Source organism: Festucalex cinctus, chromosome 5, assembly GCF_051991245.1.
Source record: "Festucalex cinctus isolate MCC-2025b chromosome 5, RoL_Fcin_1.0, whole genome shotgun sequence".
Classification (NCBI taxonomy): domain Eukaryota; kingdom Metazoa; phylum Chordata; class Actinopteri; order Syngnathiformes; family Syngnathidae; genus Festucalex; species Festucalex cinctus.
In genome coordinates, this window is record NC_135415.1 from 20,727,099 (window position 1) to 20,745,602 (window position 18,504).

The 18,504-nt window shown below is 39.8% G+C and overlaps 1 protein-coding gene across 1 annotated transcript in view; it reads left to right on the plus strand.

Moving 5' to 3' along the window:
• The first annotated feature begins 3,156 nt into the window (after nucleotides 1-3,156).
• LOC144019216 (lipoxygenase homology domain-containing protein 1-like) overlaps nucleotides 3,157-18,504 on the plus strand; it is a 16,436-nt gene continuing 1,088 nt past the window's right edge. The window contains exons 1-26 of the mRNA XM_077522136.1: nucleotides 3,157-3,282; nucleotides 3,359-3,555; nucleotides 3,624-3,816; nucleotides 3,955-4,115; nucleotides 5,303-5,624; nucleotides 6,447-6,598; nucleotides 8,080-8,213; nucleotides 8,290-8,435; nucleotides 9,270-9,374; nucleotides 9,443-9,571; nucleotides 9,664-9,828; nucleotides 10,862-11,043; nucleotides 12,281-12,397; nucleotides 12,465-12,627; nucleotides 12,808-12,962; nucleotides 13,032-13,241; nucleotides 13,313-13,439; nucleotides 14,407-14,615; nucleotides 14,810-14,995; nucleotides 15,079-15,206; nucleotides 15,296-15,413; nucleotides 15,494-15,671; nucleotides 16,823-17,008; nucleotides 17,161-17,331; nucleotides 17,414-17,546; nucleotides 17,633-17,788. Coding sequence (XP_077378262.1) covers nucleotides 3,463-3,555; nucleotides 3,624-3,816; nucleotides 3,955-4,115; nucleotides 5,303-5,624; nucleotides 6,447-6,598; nucleotides 8,080-8,213; nucleotides 8,290-8,435; nucleotides 9,270-9,374; nucleotides 9,443-9,571; nucleotides 9,664-9,828; nucleotides 10,862-11,043; nucleotides 12,281-12,397; nucleotides 12,465-12,627; nucleotides 12,808-12,962; nucleotides 13,032-13,241; nucleotides 13,313-13,439; nucleotides 14,407-14,615; nucleotides 14,810-14,995; nucleotides 15,079-15,206; nucleotides 15,296-15,413; nucleotides 15,494-15,671; nucleotides 16,823-17,008; nucleotides 17,161-17,331; nucleotides 17,414-17,546; nucleotides 17,633-17,788 — 4,019 coding nt within the window. The 5' untranslated portion in view covers nucleotides 3,157-3,282; nucleotides 3,359-3,462. The remainder of the gene's footprint in view (nucleotides 3,283-3,358; nucleotides 3,556-3,623; nucleotides 3,817-3,954; nucleotides 4,116-5,302; nucleotides 5,625-6,446; nucleotides 6,599-8,079; nucleotides 8,214-8,289; nucleotides 8,436-9,269; nucleotides 9,375-9,442; nucleotides 9,572-9,663; nucleotides 9,829-10,861; nucleotides 11,044-12,280; nucleotides 12,398-12,464; nucleotides 12,628-12,807; nucleotides 12,963-13,031; nucleotides 13,242-13,312; nucleotides 13,440-14,406; nucleotides 14,616-14,809; nucleotides 14,996-15,078; nucleotides 15,207-15,295; nucleotides 15,414-15,493; nucleotides 15,672-16,822; nucleotides 17,009-17,160; nucleotides 17,332-17,413; nucleotides 17,547-17,632; nucleotides 17,789-18,504) is intronic.

Consider the following 18,504-nt stretch of genomic DNA (forward strand, 5'->3'; position numbering starts at 1 on the left):
CTTGATCTGTATGACCAAAACTAACTAACTAAATCAAACAAATAGATCATTTTACTGTGTTTTCAGGTGTTCCTGGAGGGAGGCAAATTTGAGCGAGGCCTTACCGACATCTTCAACGTCGAGTTCGCCGCACTTCTCAGCCCCCTCAGTAGGGTGACCATCGGACATGATAACGACGGGGTCAGCGCTGGCTGGTACTGTGAGAAGGTAAGAAACATCCACACACAAGAAATAAAGTGTGAGCTGCTATATCCTCGCCCAGGGGTCTGCAACCTGCGGCTCTTGAGCCACATGTACCTCTTTAGTTTATCTCTTGTGGCCCCTATGGATCTCTTCAAAAAAAAAAAAGTAGATTTTTTTGTGTACATATTAATTTTTATTTTATAGATAAAATATTCTTTAAATTAATTATTTAGATACAAAATGAATAGTTAAATATTCCCCCAAAAAATGACAGTGTCCAAATTTTTAAGTTTGTCAGAAAATGAGCCGAAAGGTAGATGAAAAAGTTACCTAAAAATGTCCAAAAAATTACCACAAAAAGTCCAAAAAGGAGGAGAATGTCAGAGAATCAAATAGAAAAAGCAGAAAAGTAAACGTTTAAAAATTATCGGTAACTTACAAAATGTCCAAAAATGACCATACGATGTCCAAAAAATTGCCAAAAATGTCAGAACATTGAAATCAAAACAGGCAGAAAAAACAGGTTTAGAAAATGTCCATAAACTGTCCATAAATGTAAATGATAGTTACCTAAAAATGTTCAAAAGGTGACCATAAAATGTCCAAAAATGAAGAGAAAAAGCAGAAAACGCCATGATATTGCCAAAAATGTCAGAGAATTGAATAGAAAAGGCAGAAAAGAAAATGTAACCAACAATAACACTAACACACAGTTTTGTTTATCACAATGTTATGTTCACAATGTTTTGTTATTTATTTGGCCTAAAACGTCTCTTTTAACGGTAATGGTTGCTCACACCTGTCCTATCCTGACGTTTCTGTTTTATAGGTGGTGGTGTACTGCCCGTTCACGGGCATAGAACAGACCTTCCCATGCTCTAAATGGCTGGATGAGAAGGAAGGAGACGGACTGATCGAGCGAGAACTCTACGAGATGGTCTCACACAGGCAGAGAAGGCAAAAAAGTATGTTAAATATTCAGTAGTACAGAGACTTGTTTACTCCCGGGCTTCAGTTTGTGGTTAAAGATGAATTCAAGCCAAACAACATTGGGCGATTTGCTTCTTCCTTTAGAGCATCCCTGGTCCTTGTGGATCTGGACGTCCGACCTGGCCAATGCCGGAAGCGATGCTGATATTTATTTCCAGGTGTACGGAGACAAGGGCAAGTCAGATGAGATCAAACTAGACAACAAAACAGATAATTTTGAGAGAGGACAAGTTGATAGGTTCATGGTAAGTACATTTCATGAAGTGACTATTGTTGTATGGGAAGTGAAGCAACAGCTTTTCTGCTTTACAGGTCGAGCTTCCTGATTTGGGAATTTTGACCAAAGTTCGTATCTGGCATCAGAAGAGAAGTCCTTTTGCGGGATGGCATTTGAGTAAGGTGAGGCCAAACTAACGTTATTTTAAAAATCTCGCTTCTCATTTTGTCGTGCTTAGATGCCGCTCATTGTTCTTCACATTTTGCATCCAAATTAGGCAACTCTGATGAAAACATTAACAAAGGATAAATATAATTTTCCTTGTGAGCGTTGGCTGGACACGAATGAAGATGATAACGAGGTGGTCAGAGAGCTTCCTGCCATGGGCCGACGAATTGCTGACCCACTACCTTGTACGTATTCTGAAAATAAAAGTGATGTATATCATAATATAACTATTGATAAGTGTCAGGACTGAGAGGATGTCGTGTTCTACAGTGATAAAGTACAGAGTGACCGTTTGCACTGGGACCATCGGCGGCAGTGGTACGGACGCGTCGGTTTTTCTCAATCTGATCGGCGAGCAGGGTGACACGGGAGATCGAGCGTTGGTCAACTGCAAAAATAACATCAACAAGTTTGAGAAGGGAAATGTGAGTAAATAAGTGAGCATGGATGTGACAGTTTGTTCAAAAGGCTAAAATACTTTGTGAGATATTTTACTATTATTATGTTGTACTTTTGCTGCATTCGAGGAAGGTAGGAAGTCGGACTTTTACGACTATACCAAGAAGAGTGCACGGGAACGGCCCTTTGAACTCGACTTAAATCTGACGTCACTCGACAAGACAAAGACCGTGAATGGAAACACATAATTTACACGATTATTATTTATTTATAATGACATTACTTTAGTTATCTTGATTTGGACTGACTGCGTTAACCAGAACAACAAACAATTTATCGGAATCAGCCATCTTTGTTGTTTACATTTGCCTCTAGTGCTTTGAGGTCGGATCTGGGGGAATCCAAGTGTGATATATCCGACTTCCCACTTAACTCGTATGCAGCATTTGATCATAATTACTAGAGTAGAAGCAAGTCCAGATCCAGCCATTTTTATCCATGTCAGGGGGCGGCCATTTTGCCACTTGCTGTCGACTGAAGATGACATCACAGTTGCTCAGGGCTCAGGCAACGACCAATCACAGATCCCTTGTTTTCTGAAGCTGAGCTGTGATTGGTTGTTACCTGAGACCTGAGCAATTGTGATGTCATTTTCACTCGACAGCGAGTGAAAAATGATCGCCTTCTGAGAATGATAAAAACTGCCTGTTTTTGCTGCTTAAGTCATATTCCACTAACACAATATTAATCAGAATATCGTATTTAGACTAGTGTGGCGTGCATAGAACATATTGTCAATAATTTTTTGGGAGGGGTTGACTTCCTCTTTAACAATGAGCTCATCCAGTATTGACCAATGACAGAAATGGATTTGTTGCCCCTCATTATGCTTGAGCTCCTGATGGCAGACGCTCATGAAGTGAATTCGAATGACAGAAGTTGTGTGCCACTGCTGTGCTGTGCCGTCCTCAGTCTGATGAGTTCATCATCGAGGCCGTCGCCATTGGTCGGATTCGCAGGGTGAGGATCGGACATGACGGCAAAGGCGGAGGCTGCGGTTGGTTTCTCGAGAAAGTCATCGTCAGGGAGGAAGGCCAAGCTGAGGCGCACGCCATCGAGTTTCCCTGCAACAGGTGAGAGGTCCATTCAGGTGTGTTGATATCAGTATTACAAAGCCTTGTTGTTCAGGTGGCTCGATCGCAATGAAGATGACGGACAGATTGTTCGAGAGTTAGTTCCGTTGTCAGAGGGACAGCGTCTTTACAGTAAGAAAGTCATCTTTATACATGCATATTTTCATGTGTCTGTGCTTCTTTACACTTACCTGGTTGTACGCGCCAGATGTTAGCTATCACATCGCCGTGAAGACCGGCAACATCCCCGGTGGCAGCTCAGACTCCACGGTTTATGTCAAACTCTACGGGGACAAAGGTGACACCAGCAAAATGCAGCTGGTGGTCTCCGACAACAACCTGAGTAATTACTTCGAGACGGGTCGCATCGACATCTTCACAGTGGAAACATCTGAGATCGGACAGGTGACGTATTGGCAACTCCCTCCTGTGGGATACCAAAATCCGACCCTTTTCGTTGTCTTTCACTCCAGATCAACCGCCTGATGATCGGCCACAACAACGAGGGGATGCGGGCCGGCTGGTTTTTGGATAGCGTTCAGATCCTTGTCCCTCTGAATGGAAAGCACTACATGTTCCCATGCCATCGCTGGCTGTCCAAGGGAGAAGCCGACGGCAAGACGGAGGTGGAGATTTACCCAAGCGAGATCATTGACGTCCAACAACGTATGCGACGCATTTACGTTGAAAATCTTGAACCTCCTGAATTTTCTAAACTGAACTAAACTACTAATGTTGACTCATTGTCATAGCTTAGGAAGTTATTGGAACTCGTAATATCAAGTAACACTTTTTTTCCCTCAGTGATCAACTATGAATTGACGGTAGTGACCGGAGATGAGATGTTCGCCGGCACCAATGCCAAAGTGTTCATCCAGATCTATGGTGGCAAGGGCAAAACAGAGGTCATCAAGCTTGACAGCCGCTCCAACAATTTTGAGAGGAGGTCCACAGACATATTTAAGGTATCCTGTGATAAAATCAGAACTTTAAAGCAGTGGTGGGAACTTCAAAGTACAAATAATTTATGAATGTAAAATTTTCAGGTTACAGTACTTTGAGTATTGTTTTTTAACCACTTTGTACAATTGAAAACACATCAGTAGTTTTTACTCCTTACCTTGTCAAAATAAGCTTGTTGATTTTTTTTTTTTTTTCAAACCTGGCAGAAGTTGATGTAAAAATGAATTAAAATGCTTAAAGGGGAAGTTAGCCCCCCCCCCCAAAAAAAATAAATAAAAAATAAACAAAACAAAAAAGCATCTTGACAATAATATGTTCTATACAGACCCACTAGTCGAAATATGTTAATATTGCATTTGTGGAATATGACTTAAGCAGCAAAATCCAGCAATTTTGGTCAATATAAGAAGGCGGCCATTTTGCCACTTGCTGTCGAGCGAAAATGACATCACAGTTGCCCAGGTCTCAGATAACAACCAATCACAGCTCACAGGTGAGCTATGATTGGTCTTCACCTGAGCAACTGTGATGTCATCTTTTGTCGACAGCAAGTGGCAAAATGGCCGCCCCCTAAGATAGATAAAAATGGCTGGATTTTGCTTCATAAATCATGTTCCAAAATTTAATATTAATCAGAATGTCATCTAGTGAAGTCACATATAACATATCATTGTCAAGAAATGTTTAAAGTTTACTTCCCCTTTAATCCATCATGAATTTTTAACACAATTATTATATGTACTGAACTCATTCGCTCCCAGCCATTTTCACTCCCAGCTGTTTTACTGGATTTTGATTGATTTTACAAGGCCCACAGAATATTGTGAACTATTACTATACAAACATGTAGCCTACCAAAAGAGAGATTAGAGTCTCTTCTTTCATCAGGAAAAATATGTTTCTCTCCTGCCACCTGTTGGCCGTTTTTGTAATCACTACCATTTTTTTCACCCTTTCTCTGCAGTTGAGAGGCTCCATCAAAGCTATGCTCTAGCATAAAAAAAAAAATATATATATATATATATATATATATTTAAAACAACGTATAAATACGTCTTTGGGACACAATACATTTAATATAGAACGTATTTATACGTTTTTGGGAGAAAATGAGTTTTAAATAGTGTGAATACTTTTGCCCCCTGCTTCAAAGTGTAGTAAACAACCACTCTTATCACTGATCCTCAAGATCGAGGCGAAAGACGTTGGAAAGGTGTTCAAGATCCGCATCGGCCACGACGGCTCGGGCGTCGGATCCGGCTGGTTCCTGGACACGGTGGAGGTCAAGCACATCACGATGGCGATGGTGCCCAAGGAGAAGAAGAAGGAGGACAAGAAGAAAAAGAAGAAAAAGAAGAAGGATGAGGACGAAGAGGAGGAAGAAGGTGCGGAGGAAATGCAGGAAGTGCTGGTGACGTATCGTTTCCCCTGCTCGCGGTGGCTGGCCCACGGAGAGGAGGACGGCGAGCTGCAGGTGGAGCTGCTGCCTGACGGAGCAGAAGAATTAGAAGGTAAAACAAGCTCGAACATTAAGTAGTTCTCTCCTTTGTACTGTGGGGCCTTGCGATATATGATTGATCCATCTTACGAGTAAAGTTTGATGTCAATTTCGGTTGACAGCAGAGGGCTGTATTGCCCCCATGAGAAGAAAATGGATGGCTTTTTCTGCCTAATTCTTATTCCACAAACTTAATATTAAATAAAATATAGTTTTAAGACTATAAATTGATTAGAATAATGCAGAGTGAAGAGTACCATGTTGGTACCATGGCTGGTAGACCACGGACTGCTCCCAAGGTGATCTCAAGGGGTGTTGGGAAGAAAGCAAAGCGCGTTTTGTTTGTGCGTATTATTATTGTTATATATTTAAAAAAGTATTTTTTTATATAAAAAAAGTAGGTCAGTGTTATATACACCTCACTTCCTGAGCATTCAAATACAATCTTGAGTTGTGCCATGTCTTTATCTCACTGGTAACACCCTGCACTCACAAACTGAAGGCAGCCAGTTCGATCCTCAATTAAAAATGTAAATAAATAAATAAGGTCAATAGTGGTACAAAAGGAAGAAGACAGAACTACAGTATACAGTGATTTTGCTGTTGTATTGGATTTCATCAGCTGCTAAATGTTGTAACACACCCGTGAGTATGATGTTGCAATTTCAGCCTTAAATTTAAAATACTTTAGTATTCAGTCACACATACATTACAGTACGCCGTTGTTGCAGAGAAGGAACTCCTGGCTTTGTTTGACACTGTTTTTCTGCTTAAAATGTAGGACAGAAGGTTAAGAAGGGGCTATTAATAATTCATTCCTTCTGTTGTCTGGCAGTGAACACCTACGAAGTGTGCGTCTTCACGGGTGACGTGCTGGGAGCTGGAAGCGACGCGCACGTCTTCATTAATATTTACGGCGAGAACGGAGACACCGGAGAGCGCGATCTCAGGAACTCCGACAACATCAACAAATTCGAACGGGGCGAGGTACGTCGTCTCATCGGGATGTCTATCTCAGATTGTTGTCTGTGTTGCAAATTAAGCAGTGTTTTATCCCCACGGCCGGAGAAATTGCATGGTACGATTACAAGCCCCGCCCCCCTCCTAAAACAGGCAAACGAGCCGTGACTAAGAGCTGCTGAAGCATCATCCACTGTGTCACTGAACCTGTCCTACTTTTACTCATTACTTGAATCCAACTTATAAATTATTCAACCCGGCATTGCACCTGCCATTGCAGGCACATAAATCATGTCCTCAAAGAATTATCCTGGGTTTATTCCATCACAAGCAGAATTAGCATATTGCTGTCAAAGAAGTTTTGTTTAGAAAATGAACATACCAGCCACAAATTTAGATTAACCTGCACATTAATCCATTATTGTAATATCTCCCTTTCCTATAAATTCATAAGAAACTAGAATATCAAAGGACTTTTTTTTTTTTTTTTTGTATCTTACCGTTTTCTTGAAATATACTCTTCACATGAATTTAAAAGTATTTTCTTACATTTATGAAAGTCCTGGCTTAGTGCACTTTAAGACAATTCAGAATGTTTTTATTTACAATTATTTAATTTGGGGCGGCACGGTAGTCGAGTGGTTAGCACGTCCGCTTCCCAGTTCTGAGGTCTCCGGTTCGAGTCCAGGCTCGGACCTTCCTGGGTGGAGTTTGCATGTTCTCCCCGTGCCCGCGTGGGTCTTCTCCGGGTACTCCGGTCTCCTCCCACATTCCAAAGACATGCATGGCAGGTTAATTGGGCGCTCCGAATTGTCCCTAGGTGTGCGTGTGAGTGTGGATGGTTGTTCGTCTCTGTGTGCCCTGCGATTGGTTGGCAACCAGTCCAGGGTGTCCCCCGCCTACTGCCCAGAGCCAGCTGAGATAGGCGCCAGCAGCCCCCGCGACCCTTGTGAGGAATAAGCGGTCAAGAAAATGGATGGATGGATGGATTATTTAATTTTTATTCTGAAAATATTTAATTTGGAATTTAATGTTTTTGGATTTTTTATCACGTCTTTAATATTTAAGAAGAATTGCTGATCCATAATTAATCAATATCAGATTGAAGTGACGTGAATCGAATCGGGGAAAAAAAATTCTAAATCGAATCAAACTGAGCACTTGTGAATCGAAATCGAATCGATTGAGGAAATTAGAATTGATACTCAACCTTATTACTTATAGCGCTTGTCCTTCTTAGGGTCACTGAGTTCGACCCTCCGTTGTGGGTGTGAACACAGCCGACTGACTTCCCGGCCAACGGCGTCAGCTCCTCTCATCCTCTTTGAATTTAGTGCACAAGAGGCGTACATTCTAAATGGAAATGGCAAACCTTAGATGATAATAGCCCCCTCTCTGACCCTTACACTTTATACGCCTGGCAGGGTCACACATAGCAAAAAGATCCTAGATGAGATGAAAAAAAACAACAACTGTTGCCTTGACTGTAACAGCAAGTTGTGTTGCAGGAGGACGTGTTCATCGTGACAGCCATTGATTTAGGTCCCCTAAAAAAGCTTCGTCTCCGACACGACAACACGCGCTCGTATTCGTCCTGGTATCTGGATCGTGTGGAGATAGTGGACACAAAGGACGATACGACGTGGGTGAAACACGCTAGAAATCTATTTTTATTTTCATTTAGGCTTTTCAAACTCCGCCTCCTCGTGCGCTTCCAGGTATTACTTCCCGTGTAACCGCTGGCTGGCCGTGGACGAGGATGACGGGCAGATAGCGAGAGAGCTGGTTCCTGTGGACGAGGCCTTCATGAAGAAGGATGAGGATGAGGAGGGAGGCGCCGCCACTTTGGGGCTTGAACAGAAAGGTGACTCATTTGCAAAGCTGCTTCAATGTGATGCAAAACGGACAGTAGAAAATTTAAGAAAAAAATATAATAAAATAAGAAAATTATTACTTCAAATAAGCAAAACGATCTGCCAACAGAAGAAAAATTTACTGAAAAATAAGAAAATAATACTATCCCCAGTCAACCACGGCAGTCTTGAAAAAAGTGTTTTTATACAAGAAACAAGTTATCTTGACTTTTTCCAAGCTGTAACTATTTTCTTAAAATGCTTATGTATTTTTTATTTTTTTCCTCTTGGATAACTTTGCGTGTCAATCAGCAAGTAACAGGTCACATTTTTATTGTCTTTGGTATGACCCCACATTGAACCCACAACCTCCAAGTCTCTACCACTAGACCACTGAATTTGGATATTGGAAAGATGAAAAATGAGTTTTGTAAATATAATGAAACTTGCACTTTTGTCTGTTTTCATACTTGCAGTTTTTCCATTTAGCTTATTTCTAGATTATGCAAAATCTTAAAATAAGAAAATTCAGCTTATGAAACCCCAGTTCAGGGCCTTTGATGTTGGTTAGTTGTCATCTTAAAATGTGGAAAATGCTTGTTTTAAGCCTCATGGTACTTAAAACTGGCTGCTAACACTCAAGGCTAAAAGTGATTGATCAAATAAGATAAGTAAGTAAAAAGTATCTAATATCTAATATCAAAGCATCCAATTTCACGGAAATCTGTGGATTTTAGCAATCATATTTTGCTTTTACGAGTTTTTCATTACACATGGTGTCTCAAAAGTTCCTTCAGCCCCCTTCAACCCTTAAGTATTCAAGCACTGAACACTTTCTCTTTCAGCTATGTCTACTACATATACAATAAAAATAAAAACTGGAGAAAAGAAGTACGCAGGAACGGATGCGAACGTCTTTGCCATATTATTTGGCGAGAACGATGACACGGGTAAGAAAAGTCGTCTTCGGGTGTTGTTTTCAACTCCTCTTCATGTGAGATTGACTTATTATCGACAGGCATCATCAACCTGAAGGCCTGTAAAAACTACAAGAACAAGTTTGAGCAGGGAGCAATCAACGAGTTCACCGTGGAAGCGGTGGACTTGGGCGAGCTGGAGAAGCTTCGGATCGGTCACGACAACTCAGGTACGGAAAAACAATCTCAGTCTGAGATGATTACTAGTGAGGGATAGTCAACAGAACTCAAGGCTTTTTTTTTCTTTTCTTTTTTTACACAGGGGGATCACCTGGTTGGTTCTTGGACTGGGTCGAGATCGACGCCCCCTCCCAGGGTTTGAGGCTGCGCTTCCCATGCGGCCGCTGGTTGGACAGAGGAGAGGACGACGGCGCCATAGTGAGGGATCTTTATCCAGTCGAGTTGCAGACCGAGCTGTACACGCCGTGTGAGTGGACAGCACACAGGAAATGTGTTCAGTCAAGTGCGCGTACATTTGCAGGCGTTCTGGTACTTCCTGCAGAGGAATAGTCCGTTAAGCTGTTAAGTGTTGAAGAGCGGCACATCTTTCAACATTCACTCCCCAGTGTTTTGACCCCCAAAAACCTCTTGACATATTAGCTTTAGTCCTAATCATTTTTTGAATGTATTAATGAACACGACATCAATACTACTAACATAACCCACGACTCTTAGTGTTCGAAGGCATTTATAAATTCATTAATTTAATGTAAATAAATATAATTAAATAATTACAATGTAACATTTATTTATGATTTTTAAATGTTAAATTTAAAATAAAATTTAAAATAAATTCATTCTCTTCGTAAATGCATTCACGGTCCACCTCTTGTATTTATTTCATGTTATTTTGCGCCGTTGTACCGAAAGTAGTCTTAATCATTTTTCAAACGTATTAATGAACACTACATCCATGGTACTAACATCACCCACCACTCTTAACATTTGAATTGAGGGCTCTCATAAAGTAATTTCTAAATTCATTCATTTAATGTAAATGAATGCAATTAGATATATTTTTTTAAATGTATTTTTAATTTTAAAATTTTAAATGTAAAATAAAATGTTAAATAAATTCATAAATTCATTCTCTTCATAAATGCATTTTTGGTCCACCTCTTGTATTTATTTCATGATGTTTTGTGCAGTTGCAGCCAGTGAGGGAACTTAAATAGCTTGATAAATAGTTGTAAAAAAAAGAAAAAAAAAAGGTTATATTATGGGAAACACTCTGGTTATGCTATAATTGTGATAATAAGAATATTTTTTTTATTATTGCAGTTTTTATTGTTGTTATCATTATCATTATCATTATTAGTATTGATTCTTTGCTGTTTGCAAGTTTTTGACTTCACAATTTTACTTTCATTATTATTATTATTTTATCATTTTTAAAATGCATGTTCGAAATAAAAATTCAAATCCAATCAAACATGCATCTATGACTTTCGCCCTATCAGTCGTGCCCTACGAGCTGAAGATCTACACCAGCGACGTGTTTGGCGCGGGGACCGATGCGGACGTGTTCATCGTTCTGTACGGCCAGAAAGGAGTGTGCACGCTGCAGAAGCATCTGTGTGTCAACAAGAGGGAGAGGCGGCTCTACTTTGAGAGGGGAGCTGAAGACATGTTCATAGTGGAGGTAGAGTCCATTTGAATTGGGTTCTCACTCGCAGTGTATACCGGAGGTCTTCAGAATGCACGTTTCTGTATGAACTGAGAATTATTGATCGGAGGCATGTAACTATCACGAAATTAATAAATTTGCCACAGTATCATCGTTGTCATGTCAGGAAAAAAAAAAGCAGCATATATGTTTAAAAGGTGTGGTTGTATTCCATTTGTGCAGTTCTAGCGCCCTCTGGTGTTTAGGTTATTAGTGCAGTTTAATTTTAATTAGGAATATTTTAGCAATGTGGTGGTTATCACGCCCATTAATCAGTCATACCATCAAAAAAAATTATCTTACCAAACACAGCATTGTGAACTACATAGGGCAGGGTTCACCAATTCCAGTCCTCATGGTCCAGAGTCCTGCAGGTTTTAGATGTTTCCTCCCACTAGAACACCTGATTCATATAATCAGCTCATCAGCATGCATGAAATTGATCCTGATCTTTAGTATCAGGTGTGTTGGTAGGCGGAAACATCTAAAACCTGCAGGACTCCGGACCTTGAGGACTGGAATTGGTGAACCCTGACATATACCATCCTACTTGTGCCGCTAAGCCAATAGGAGCACATGACAAGCCTATTTTTTTCTCCATCACTCCTGTTGTGTACAAAAACATAATATTATGCATCCCCCCCCCAAAATGAGCTTTTTTTTTTTTTTTTTTTTTTATATTGTGAGGTTTTATACAGTATCATGAGGTTTTTATTTTTATATATCACCAATCTCCCAACACAATATCATGATAATTTTTGTATTGTGAAGCTCATGTCGTAGTATTTATCATATACTGGATATTGTTTGGATATTGTTACATCCCTAATTGTTAGATTAATTGAACAAGTTAGGATCATTTGTTTATAAGTAAAAGAAAAAGTGTATTGAAATGAATGTTTTACTCTTCCTTCATGTTTATTGTTTATTTGTGAAATTCAAAAAGTACTATCGAATCGTGGTTAAATTGATGTTCTGGCCCTCAGCTTGAAGAAATTGGACTAAAATAAAAATACTAGAAATCTCTTTGTTTTTGTTTTTGTTTTTGTTTTTGTTTTTTTAATTGTCCAATGGACATAAAAGTCTACACACCCCTGGTGAAATGTCAGGTTTTGTGAGATTTAAGAAAAAAAGACAAAAAACAAGGCCAAAATATATATATTTTTTTTGTGTGTAGAATTTTTTCATATCCAGTGTATGTATTCTGTGTCAGTTGGAAGACGTCGGCGAAATCATAGAAAAGATCCGAGTGGGTCACGACAACAGGGGCTCCAATCCTGGATGGCACCTCGACAGAGTGGAGATCAGACGCCTGCTGAGGAAAGGAAAGGTATTAAAAAAAAAAAAAAAACCTGTTGAGAAACACGCTCTTAAATTTAATGACACTTTGACGACAGGGTTCGGAGACCACCATTTTCCCGTGTGAGCGCTGGTTGGCGAAATCGGAGGATGACGGCGAGACGGTGAGGGAGCTGGTCCCGTCGGACATCATCACAGAAAAACTCCTCAGGGGGGGCACTCTGAAGCGCACCGAAACCGAAGTGGAGGATGCTTTGGAAAGTGAGCTTAAACCCCAAATCCTATGTGTCAATTATTTGACGTTTGGCACTCACGCACAGAACAGTCAGTATATAAATAGAATGACCCAGATAAATAAGAATGTTCACATTAAAATAAAATATTGAATATAAAATCATAATTTCAGAAAAAGTGTTCACTAATTTGGTCTTATTGTGCCAGCTCACACGTACCAGGTGTCCGTACGCACTGGTGACATGTACAAAGCGGGAACGGATGCCAACGTCTTCCTCACCATCTACGGAGATCTCGGTGACACGGGAGAGCGCAAACTGTCCAGATCTGAAAACAACAGGAACAAGTTTGAGAGAGGACAGGTATTACAGCAAAGACATATAGGGAAGGAAAAAAGTTGTCGTCATATTTTAATGCTGTCCGGTGTCTAGGTGGACAAATTCACCATTGAAGCGGTAGACTTGGGTCAAGTGTTTAAGATCCGAATTCGTCACGACAACTCCATGATGGGGGCCGACTGGTACCTGGACCAGGTGGAGGTGCTGGATGTGGACACGGAGGAGGTTTACATGTTCCTTTGTGAGCGCTGGCTGTCCAGGAAAAAGGAGGACAAACGCTTGGAGAGGACCTTCTTTGTTAAGGTTTATTAAATGTGGCGAGACAAAAAAAAAAAAAAAAACGGCAAACAAAACCACTGATGTTTGCATTTCAGGGATATGAAGGTGAAAGAAACGCTGATCCAAATTCCAAGAAGATGGCTCAAGCTAAAATGGGGCTGGATAGGAATGCAAACAAGAAGAAGAAGAAGAAGAAGATGGCAGTGGTGGAAGAAGGGCCAAGTAAGAATGAAAAAATACATTGTATATATTCCATGGTAGCATTTAGTACACACAGTATGATTCACTTCCACTCAGTTTTGATGCTACTTTGAATGGCGCTTTGAATGAGACCCCACTTTGGTGCTCCAAATTACTTATTGCATCACTTTGTAATGAGGTCAGTTACCCTAATAGAACAATAAATAAAAATGGTTGTAAATTGTATTTTAATGAGGAAAAATAGCCCTAAATAATATTGTACTGTAGGCTATACAGTGTAGAAAATAATGACATAATCAAATAGACTTTAAATAATTTAAATAACATTTTTGTCACACTGAATCAGTTAAATAGTACAGTACTGATCTAACTTGTGTGCCAAATATTAGTTGTTCTGTTCATTCAAGTCAGTTGTTAAACCGGTTCTAGCACTGCTACATGCTATTTAGCTTTAGCATTAAGCTAGCAGACTAAGAGACTATAAGCTATGTTGTTGTTTTAAATGCACAGAGTTGTAATTCTCTTTGTTCTATGACAGTAAACTTCAACTGGGAGTGGCAATAAACAGTCTGAAGCCTCTTTTGAAGAACATTTTCGACTAAAAAATTCAGCTAATGCCTAAAATGTGTCTTTACTAATTGTAAATTTCATACATCTTATCTCACTACACAAATAAATCGTACTTCCTGTAATCATATGACATTTCACATCATCACCCTCTTGCCTGTCTTTTTTTTTTTTTGTGCAAAAATTATTATTGTTATTATTTGCCTAAATAATCTAAAATTTGGCAATGTATTTGCCATGTTTATATGCTCTATAGCAGCATATTTTAGGTAAAAAAAAAAAAAAAAAAAGTAGTCTCATGTAATGTTTTCTAATAGGATCTGATCAGATCTTGTCTTTGCACACAACCATTGAAGAAGTGATTTTAATGACATTTAAGCCTCGAACAAACACTGCTCCTTCCCCTTGTGTGGCTCTTCAGTCATCCCTTATCACTTCACTCTGTCCACTGGACTGGAGCGCGATGCCAGCACCACCGCCAGGGTCTACGTCATCATCATCGGTCCCGGAGACCTGGAGACGGACCGGCTCTGGCTGGATCTGCCAGACGGGAAGGAAACCTTCGCGGCTGGCAGCATGGAGCATTTTGTGTGCTACGGAAGCGACGTGGGAGAGATCAAAAGGGTGGAAGTGAGAAGTTTTGACTTTGGCATTCTCTCAGATTTTATTTAAAACAGCAATTTGTTGTAGCACTCAACATCTCGTGATATCCTATAGAAATGAAATAAATAAGCTGTATTCAAAAGTTTTTGATAATGACCACACAGGTCACACATATTTATTTATTTTTCCAGTTTCTTAATTTTTCTCCTTCCATCCCTCAGCTCGGCCACAACGGCGCCACGCCAGAGAGCTGCTGGTTGGTGGACGAGCTGGCGATCGGCGTGCCCACCAAAGGCATCAAGTACAGCTTCGTGTGCAAGTGCTGGCTGGCCAAAGACAGGGGCGATGGGCTCACCGTCCGACTGTTCAACGTGCTGGACGCCAGCACCATCAGCATCAACCGCAAAGTGAGCGGCGGCCAACGCCGACAGCTTGTCTTGTTGACAAATGGGCCACCACTCCAAAAATTCACTCCCTGGTGTTTGTGTAGGTGATTTACTCCGTGGCAGTTGTCACGGGTGACACGCAGGACGCCGGCACGGACACCAACATTTTCCTGACTGTGTTCGGAGCCAATGGGAGCACAGAGGAAATTCTCCTGCCCAAGAATGAGGACAGGTTTGTACGCACCATGAAATATTTTGACTGAAAATGTTATTAAGACATATGACTAACCTTTTAATTTGCCTTCTTTAATTGTTGCTTAGGTTTGAGAGAGGCCAAGAGGACACGTTTACCCTAGAAGTGGATGACATTGCTCCATTGAAGAAGATACGAGTCAGGATCGACGGCAGTGGCAGTCGTCCCGATTGGTTCCTCGACAGGGTAAATTCAGAGCGGCAAAATAATATCCCAAAATCATTTGTACTATCTACAGTTTGCTGAAAATTTGTTTTTAAATTCAGATCCTGCTGCGGAACCTGACCACCGAGGAGGTGTACACGTTCACCTATGAGAACTGGCTGTCAAAGAGCAAAGGTCCCAGAAGGACGCGAGTGTGCGAGCTGGCGGCCGTGGTGGACGAGGAGGAGATGGTGGAGAAAACCACCTACGTCATCCAAGTCCAGACCAGTGATGTCACAGGTGGGTCGCACTTATTTCTCCAATATACAGAAACTACACTTGTGAAGGTCCTTCCATGCATTTTCTTGTCCTTATGAGGATGGTGGGGGAACCATTCACTCCTCGTGCTTGTAACCATAGAAAAAGCGCCTTGTTCACTTTTTCGTAATGGTGTGTTACTGTAATACTGAATTTTTTTCATTTTTAAGTTTTTTTTATTCATTTTTGTTTTTTAAATGAGGCCACCATAAATAAGTCATTGACACCTCATCGATCACATTGCTTTCTCTGATTGGTTGTTGTTCCTCGGACGCAGCAGCATTTTGCAAGTCAAAATAGAGGCAAAAGAAGGTGCCAGAGAGGGCAGATTTTTTATTTATTTGTTTATTTCACCGATTAGTTGATCATGTACTACTGTCATTTCATACAGACAGTTTGTAACAAAAAGTATTTCTTGGAAAATTGCAAACTAATCATTTATTTCATAACCAATGCAGTATATTTATTTCATGATTGGTTCATACATTTTTATTTTTTTTGTATATAATTATTTAATGGGATTTTTTTAAATGACTTTTTAAAAATTTAATTATACTTTATTTATTGAATATAATTTCTATATATTTAATTTCTTTTTTTTTTATTTCACGATTCTGCAGTGCCTTTAAAAATTTAATGGGAAAAATGCCACAAAAATACCCAAAGAGTGAATTCACCTGTTTGCGTTTTTTTTTTCCAAATATTTAAACTTTTTTTTTTTTTTTTTGTATTAGTTTTTTTTTTTTTTTATTAATTAATACATATATTTATTTATTTTTGAATGAGCCAGTTTTTCATGGGAAAAAAAGCAGATTTTTTTTCAGATTTTCTTTTCATTTATTTTTTTTAATATATATTTTTTTTTATTTGTTTTTGAATCAACCAAACCCAGTTTTTCATGGAAAAGCTGATTGTTTTGTTTTTTTCTTTAAAAAAAAATTTGGGGGGGGTAAAAAAAAAAAAAAAAAGTCAATAGATTTATCGTGGGTGTTGATTTTCACCACCTGGTCTCGATCCCCGCTTGATTTACTTTAACTGATATAATTTTGGCACTAAAAAGTATCAAAATAAGATACCAAATCAAACTTTTGCATGTAGATAGTCCAAATCTCCTCTTTCGTCTCACTCTTCAGGTGCTGGCACGGACGCCAACGTGTGTCTGATGGTGTTTGGGGAGTTCGGCGATACGGGGACGCTGCCGCTCAAGGAGAGCGCCAACAGGAACAAGTTTGAGCGCAAAACGAGAGACGTGTTCCGCTTCCCCGACATGCTCAGTCTGGGCGAGCTCTCTAAAGTGCGAGTGTGGCACGATAACAAAGGTAATGAAGACGTCATCTCGGTTTAACGATAATGTCGATGTCTTTAGCTATAATGATACACCTGCTCAGTCTCAGTATGACAGCAGATTTATTATGATGTCGTAATTTTTTTTTATTGTTGTGTTTCCGTTTTTGGTAAAAAAAAAAAAAAGGTGCGGCTCCGGGCTGGCACCTGGACTATATTGACGTCAAAGACGAGAGCATGGATCAAACATTCAGGTTCCCGTGTGACCGCTGGTTGGCTAAAAACGAAGACGACGGGCAGATCATCAGGGAGCTGGCATGTGCCAACAACGATGCTGTGGACCTCAGTGACAAAACAAGTTAGTAACTTAAAAAAAAAAAAAAAAACTTGATGATAGGAAGAAAAAATCCTTGTGACGGTGTGTATTTGCTTTGAAACAGAATATGAAATTGCCATAAGCACCGCAAACACAGAGGACGCATCCACCAATGAGAACGTCTGGATTGTTCTGGAAGGGAGGAAAGCCCGCTCCAAGGAGTTTGTTATGGAGAATAAGAAGAACAAATTCTCATGGTGGGTCTTTCAACAGAAACCTTAAAACAATCAGCCATGAATCACTCAGATATATTTATTTGTTTTTTTGGGGTCTTACTTGACAGCGGTGCCACTTGCACGTTCGAGTTCTCATCCAAACACGTGGGCGAGATCGCCGGCATCTGCATCGGACACATCACCAAAGACGGAAAGAAGGTGAAGAATGAATCCTCCTGGCACGTGGCAGAAGTGGTGGTGACCGAAAAAGAGCTGGGAAACAAGTGAGCTACGTGTCTTCGTTCATTCGCGTCAGATGCACGTGCACGCAGTCTCACGACATCAAGTACAAGTGCTGGAACGCAAATTCTGCATTTTCAAAGATAATAATGTTCACTTTTCCAATTACAAATCGAGATTTGGTTGATTGGTTGTTTGGGTTAGCTGGTCGGTCGGTCGGTAGGTCAGTCGTTAGTTACGCAAAAAAAAAAAAAAAAATCACATCTTTGGGTTGGGCTGGTGTTACAGTCTGCTTGCATTGGGGCCTGGTTGGGCAGTAGCCCACCAGATCTTTCAGATTGAGCTGTGGTGTAAAAAGCCTGCTTTGTGTGTTTAGTCTCAGCATAAGTTAGTTAGTTAGTTAGTTAGTTAGTTTTTAATAAACCCCCAAAAATTCTTTAAAAAAATTCAGACAAACCTCCAATATAATTTCCCTACAAAAAGTGGGGGTTTCTCCCCCTCTAAAAGCTCCAAACAAACAAAAAAATTTTAAGTGAAAATATTAAAAAAAAATGTAAATAAGTGAACTTGTGGGTGCGTGTATATATATATATATATACATATACACGCATGTATATATATATACATATTTATTTATTTATATATTTTTTCTTATTTGGGATGGCGGATTTTTTTTTGCGAAAAAAAAAACATTACAGTATTATTATTATTTTTTTTTTGGTACAATTAACTTTTTTTTTTTTTTTTTTTAATTCATCCT